Source organism: Haliaeetus leucocephalus, unplaced genomic scaffold (genome assembly GCF_000737465.1).
Source record: "Haliaeetus leucocephalus isolate CR32 unplaced genomic scaffold, Haliaeetus_leucocephalus-4.0 Scaffold687, whole genome shotgun sequence".
Classification (NCBI taxonomy): Eukaryota; Metazoa; Chordata; class Aves; order Accipitriformes; family Accipitridae; genus Haliaeetus; species Haliaeetus leucocephalus.
In genome coordinates, this window is record NW_010973123.1 from 4,105,225 (window position 1) to 4,112,254 (window position 7,030).

At 49.5% G+C, this 7,030-nt stretch overlaps 1 protein-coding gene across 2 annotated transcripts in view; it reads right to left on the minus strand.

Annotated features, from left to right (window-relative positions):
• LOC104839575 (proactivator polypeptide) overlaps positions 1–4,244 on the minus strand; it is a 23,712-nt gene extending 19,468 nt beyond the window's left edge. For both annotated transcript variants that reach the window (XM_010579939.1, XM_010579938.1), the window contains exon 1: positions 4,159–4,244. In XM_010579939.1, coding sequence (XP_010578241.1) covers positions 4,159–4,201 — 43 coding nt within the window. In that variant the 5' untranslated portion in view covers positions 4,202–4,244. The remainder of the gene's footprint in view (positions 1–4,158) is intronic.
• Positions 4,245–7,030: the final 2,786 nt, after the last annotated feature.

The following is a 7,030-nucleotide window of genomic DNA, read 5'->3' on the forward strand; positions in this document are numbered from 1 at the left end:
GTTCTGTGGGGGGGGAGGGGGGTGTGACACGGAAGCAGGGAGAGGCAGGGGGACAGGGACACAACAGATTTCATGCAAGTCTCTGCAGAAATTCTGTATTTAACATCCCCCTCTCACCAGGCAAATATATTCACACCACAAAGAACAGAAAAGTCTGCTAGTTATGCAGACAGACAGATCTGTAAGAGAAAACAAAGTTCCTGGCCGCAGGTCACACTGCAGTCCCAGCAAAGCACAGGTGAACTCCAGAGGCATCTAAGAACTTCAGAAAACAGGAGGGCAGTTCAAGACACTGCCAGGAAGAAACAGAAGAGTGTCAGGAGCAATGCTCTTTTTCACACTGTTGCCGGAGAAGTGCTCTAATGCAGAATGAATGCCAGACGTGGAAGGCAACTCAATAGGAAGCTCCCTTAGGGAAAGGGAAGACGTCAGACCCCTGCAGCTGAGCAAAGAAAGTATGCCAGGGGGATGAAAAATGACATTTTAAAGAGCAGCTTCAGGGAAGACAGCAGTTAGCGATGGCAGAGCCTGGAAAAGTCAAACTGTAGCGCACAAGGTGAAAGAATAACCTACCCAGGAGTACAGTGATGAAGCAGCTGATAGCAGGAAAGAAGAAAGTGTTAACCCCTAATCTCTGCATACTAACAGCTTGCGTCCCATATGTGAACATAGTCAAAGGATTTTAAACTGTTTTGTTTAGTAAAAACAAGCCTTGAAATCTCACTGCAAGATTCATTTACTCAGCATCTCCAAAAAAATCTCTCTATATGCAGACATTTTCAGTAGAGAACGCAGTTTGAAAACTTGTCAGGGTAAACAGTGTAAACATGAGACTCCTCACTCCAAGAGGAAGAAAAATACTGATATCTGAAATTAAACATTGCTCCATGACCAAATACACAGACAAGCATTGCCTCAAAACACATGCACACACTTCAAAGACCACAGAAGTACCCCTTTTAACTTGCAGTAGGAAGTCTGATATCTTAATAGCAGCAAATTAACTGCATACAAAAGCTGCTACATAAAGAAAAAAAAATGGAAAATGGACTGCGAGTAAACCCTTAAAGAAAAAACAAATGTAAACCCTTTTTTTGTCTTGTAGTTCCAAGGCGTTGCCCCAAGCCTGCTTTGAAGAATCAGGTCCACATGAGACATTGAAACAAAAACCCACAGGCAGCCAGCAGTAACTGGTCCTGCTTCCCCCCCAGATACAAAGTAAAAAATCTTCCTGCATGTTACACCAGAAAACACTCCCCAAAACAGCACGGTCCAACCTCCTGGAGAGTCCCAACTGACATCACCGTCACCTGACAGAGACACAGTTCAGTTTTGCTGACAAGCTTCCACTCTCTGGTTCCACCCTCTACCTCATCTCCGTTATCAGATTCCCAGAACTGCTGCTTTGTGGTACGCTGAATAGCACAAACTGAGATTGTAAAAAGACCGCATAAGACTTCAGAAGCTCTGCGGATGCAATCGCGCATACTGCCAAGCGCGACCGTGACCAGGCAGAACAGCTTGTGCAGCTCCTCCAGATACAACCAAGAACTCTATTTATACCTCTTCTGCAAACAAGGAGGAGATTGTGCAAGGGCAGGTTTAGACAAGCCACATGACTGGTGCACTGTCAAAGCACTGCTTCGTTATGTGACAGTTGTAAAGCACCTCATGCTCACAGCACTCCCTGTTATCCCTCCAAGAAAACAGGGACATATTTTTTTAGAGATATAGGACGCTTTCCACTGTTTGCCTAATTTAATCTACAGCAGTGGGCTGCACCAGCCTAGCTTTTTTGTTAGAGACCACATTCCCAAACTGAGCAAGCCTGCAAACTACAGAACACAGTCCAAGTTCAACTATCTGCTTTTTCCACATCCTCCAGAAAATTCAAGTCAGACTAACCCAGCCTTCAATTTTCCTGTCCCCAGATGTTCTGACCAGTGTTTGATAGAGGAATTATGCATTAGTTTGAAATCTTGGAAGGAAGAAAGACTAAGTCTACTATTTTAGGGGGTGTGTGTGAAATAACTGCATCCTCAAACTTACTTTTCACCCCAAGCTTAACTTTTATTTTACCATGAGGAAAAAAAATTAACAATCAGCTCAAGAGAAACTGACTTCTGTTTTAACTGTGCCCCAGCCTTCCTTCTTTCCTGATCTCAAAGACAAGCGTATCTGTAGTCCGGAGATCCAGAGTCCTGTACATCCTGCTTCAATTCCTTCTTGTCTCCCTTAAAGGGAAGATACACAGAAGCACTGCAAGTAGGTCAACCAAAAACCCTCATGGCCTACCAGCCATGCTGTAAACCAGCCAAGTAACTCCATTAGGATACGCCAAGGGTGGTGAGATTTTGATACAGCTAATTAACTTAGTAGACAAAAATAGTGTTTCAGGTTGTCACAGTAAGGTCTTCAGAAAAATCTGCACTATGCTTTCATAGGTGAGTCAATTAGTATTCATAACAGAAAGCTGGTGAAAATAGACAGCTGTTTATTTGTGTTAAAACAGTGACTTCCTAAAGAAAAACAGGCCTAACAAGTCTTCTGCTATGCTCAGTTGCATACGCATGGCTTTAACAGGCAGACCAAGCTAGCTCTCATTGCTGAACTGGTTTCTCATTACAATTTCCCTAAATACACTAATGGGAAACCTGGTAGGTACTTCAAGGCAAATCCTTTTCACTTTTGAAGCACAAGAAACTACAATGATTTTAGTGATTCGGAAACAGTCCCAACAGACATGATAATTGATGGCAGTTAATTCAGTGCAGAGTAGACTCAAAAATCGTATTATTAAAGCAGATAAATATGCAGACTGAAAGCTGACATTTGCTTTCTTGTTTCCAGCCTGAAAAGTCTGAGATTCTCCATTAAACTGTCCACATATCAGTATATTAAGACTCCACTTAAGTACTAGTGTACAATCATGCAAGATCTCAAAGGCAGAGTTTACTGTAGTCTGCCAGTTGGCTATTCCCATGGCTTTTAAACAGCTAGTCAGGGTTGGTTTTTAGCTGACTTGTGCAACATTGCAGGTTAAACTCGTAAGCAAGTAAGCTCTAGGTTTAAAATTGTCTTATTTAAAGGAAATTTATCCAAAACACTGTGTGCATCACTGCATCCAACCTTCAATTTTGGGGTTTCTAGCCATTCCGTACCACAACCTGAAGGCATATTAGCCCTCCAGTCAGTCTATGAATCGCTTCCGCAGCTCTGTCTAGCTTCTGCAAAGTAAAAAAACACAAGCATTGCCTTTTCTAAACTCTAGTCCTACCACTAATGGAAGAATATGTTATTTCCACCACAACCACCATCTCCTACCTCAGTAACAACAGGTAACAACGCAGCAACATTAGTGGAATTTTCCACCTGCAGCAGGAGACCCTAATGAAATGAGGCTGCTAAAAGCATGCAACAGAAAAGGCTACCTCTTGCCGTCTGAAAGAGGATTAACGCCCATCTATCCCTGAAGTGTCAGAGATAAACAGAGCTGCTGGCAGAAAAACAGTTTCTACCAATTGCTCTTCTTTGGCTCTAAGAGCCGATACAGTTGCCCGATTAGTGTCAGATATGGATACAAACCGATCCCATGCTACCACACTGTCATTAGGAGGTCATTTCCAGCAGCAGGAAAGCCTGGTTTCTCACAGAGACTTCCCCCTGCCTTTACCTGATCGCTATTCCTGGGCGCTGCCCGCCCTAAACATAGCTTTTCCACCACCGCAGCCACCCCGAAGGCAGCCCCGAAACCCCTGCTCGCCTCCCCCCACCCTCCCTCCCTCCCCTCCCCAGGCCCTGCTCCCCCGGCGGGACCGTTAGGCCCCACACCGGGCTGCGCCACCCCCAGGGCGGCGGGGCCCGGGCAGGAGGCTTCCCCCGCCCGCCACCCTCCCTTATCGCTGTCTCCTCTCCCTGCGCTGTCGGCAGCCGGGCCCGGCTGGTCCTGGTGGGAGAAGAGAGAAGAGAAACAGCTTTAGGCCCGACCTCCCTCCACACTTCCCCCCCCGCCCCCGCGCCCTGTCACAGCCGCCCTCAGCCCGCTCCCGCCCGGGCAGGCCCTCGGTGCTGAGGGAACACCGTCCCCAGACCGCCGGGGCTAAACGTGAGGGGGAAAGGGAGAAGAAGGCGGAGGCCCGGGCCGGCGGGGACGCTTACCGGCCGCCAGGAGCCCGAGGAGGCAGAGAAGCCGCCGCGCCATCGTCCCCGCGCCCGCCTGCAATGCGGCTCCGCCGCCGCCCCCCCCGCCCCTATATAAAGGCTGCGCCGGGCGCCACTGCGCATGCTCGCCCGCCGTACCGCCCCCCCGGCCCGGCTGCTGCGCATGCGCCGGGGAGGGGGGGCGAGCTCCTCACGCCCCTCACCCACCCCGCGCATGCTCCGTCCGGCGCTGCCGCGTCTCCTCAGGCGGGCACGAAATGGCGGCGGTGCGTGGTCGCTGCTTGCTGAGGAGCCGTTGTTCACCTGGGCTCCTCTGAGCCCCCGCCGCTTGAATCTGCCCTGCCTGGCTGCAGGAAAGGCGCTGCAAAAGGCGGTTTGTGCAGGGCCGGCCCAAGGCCCTCCACAGGCGAGAGGCGGTGGGAGCACCACGGGGAAGAGGGCCCCCATCGCTCCCCCTGGCTCGCTTTCGGCTGGTGGCATCTCTTCCAGTTGCGCACCAGCAAGGAGATGCGCCCCGGCATAGCTTCCCACTCATAGGTTTCCCATCTTGTTGCCTGGGGCTAGGAGGTGAGGGGCGGGTGCCTGTTTTTCCTTGGTGTGCTTGGCAGGCTCATCGCTGTTGTCACTGGGCAGCTTGGTGTCTGTGTGGTCCAAGGGAACAGTAATTAAAAGTACAATTAGGAAAGCCTGAATTGACTTGGTATCTCCCAGCCTCTTACTCCTGCCATATCCCTTACACTGATTCAGCCAACTGGAACAATAAACTAACCCAGAAAAATACACAGTATTTTCCAGCTGGATCAGCAAACCAAACCAGCTCAACTGAGGGCCAGAGCTGGTCCCCCACAGACAGAAGCCGGGCTCACCAGGGCTGCACAAAGCTGCTAGACCAGCTCCCCCTCTTCTCTTAAACCCACACTTGGGGCTTTCTGTTGCTGGAAGAAGGGTCCTGATAAGCTAGGTGCTTCTCCCAGCTTGGGGAGCTGCGCTTGGATATCCCCTGCAGCCTCACTGTAACTCAAACTCATCACATCTGAAGTGCTCACGATCTGTGAAGATTATCCTGCCCAGTTCGTGAGGATCTTCAAGGTATTGCCCCTCATCTAAGGGCCTACCAGGTATTGCCATGTTAGGTCCCTACCTATGTGTTTATTTTTCAAGGACCAGATTTGTTGATCGCATTTAAGGTTTACTTGCAGTTAGGAGGAAGTGGATCTGTTCATTTCACTTTGCCAGTCTATACCAAACAGGGTAACACACATTTCTCCTCTTGTGTGAAGATCATCTTAAAATTAAAAGCCAAGCTAAGAAGCCACTGTGGGAGGCTTGTTACCTCGCTCTTTGCAAGACAGCGGGTGAGCTCTATGCTTACATAGGGCCTTTGCCCCCTGCCAGTCAGCACAGCTTCATTCGGAGCCTCTCAAACCTCTGCTATCCCCCTCTATCAGGAGCCAGGGCTCTTAGGTAATTCCTAAAGGAGCCAGACGCACCCAGACTGAATCAACCAGGCAGAAAGCCACCCCCAACAGCAATTTTGGCCAGACTAAACAAGCAACCTTTACTCTGGTGCTAAAGCCACCTTGCCTAGGCAGGGCTCAGCGTGCCTCTCTTATCTCAGGAGTGCACACAAAGTGTTGACAAGGCACCTTGACTTTCTAACCGGCAGTCAGCTACTAGCTTAGGAACACAGGAAAAAAAAAAAAAAAAAGCTTTGTGAAGAATATTTAAAAGGGGGGTTAAATAAGACTGTCTGGAACAGGAGAGCTATTTCAGCAGTCAGGGTGTTTTTCTTCTGGGAACTGAAGGACAGGGGTAAGGAAGGAATAGCATTGAGCTAACAGGTGCCAACCCCAATCTCATTTTGGGCACCAAGACCACCCATGCTAGCCCAGGCTTCCCTGGAGCTCTGCCAATTCCAATTGATCTGGGGATTTCCCCCCCCCAGTATAGATCAGCTTCCTGACAAGTTGTCACCATGACATAGCTTTCCTGGTTTAGCCATGCTGCCTCACTTAAAAATGGGATTAAAAGAAATAAAATGGCATCAAGAGCTCAAGCACTGGCCATCTGCCATCGATGATGGGACTGTTTGGAAGAGTGGGAAACTCCAAAGGGCAGCTCAGCCTGTTGAGACCAGGCCCAGCTCACAGACATGAGGACCAACTGCATGATGAGAGACCTCGCACAGAGGGTGTGAGCTGCAGCAGCCTGCTGTCTGCCTACCACCTTCCACTTTCGCTGAGCTTCTGCTCAGATTTGGGTTTTTTCCTGAAGATAAACCTCCCAGATAAGGTGTCAGATGAGTCTTCTCAGGAAGGACCATGGCTTCTCAGTAGTCACATACAGCTGAGTCACTTTGCTGTGGCTGGGAGAGAAGGGGGCCTTTCTGGCCTAAACTTGATTTTTAGGCCCATTTTCTGGGAGGCACATGATCTGCATAGAGAAAGTGAGTAGGAAGAGCCCATCCTCCCTCAGGCTGGAAAACTGCAGCCAAGCAAGGGACTCTCCTGCAGCAAAACACATGACTCACTTTCCAGGGGCTGGCGTCCAGGAGCGCTGCCTCCCCTACCAACCAGTTGGACCAGGCTGGCACCAGAGCCCAACTGGCACCAGAAAGCCTGATGCTCAGTTTTGTCATGCCTACGGCACATAAATTCCTTCCACCATAGCCTCACCCTCTTCACGCCCAATTCTCTGCTTTGCATGAGCACAGCGCACGTGAGGCATCTCTGTTTGGCAATCTCAGGAGGCCAGCCAGAGGCCCCTGCAGGCTCTGGTTTTGCAGCCTGCCACAGCCAGCTCTGTGGGATGAGTGCTTTCATTTAAAAAAAAAAAAAAAATTAAAATAAAGAAATAGAAGCATTTTTTG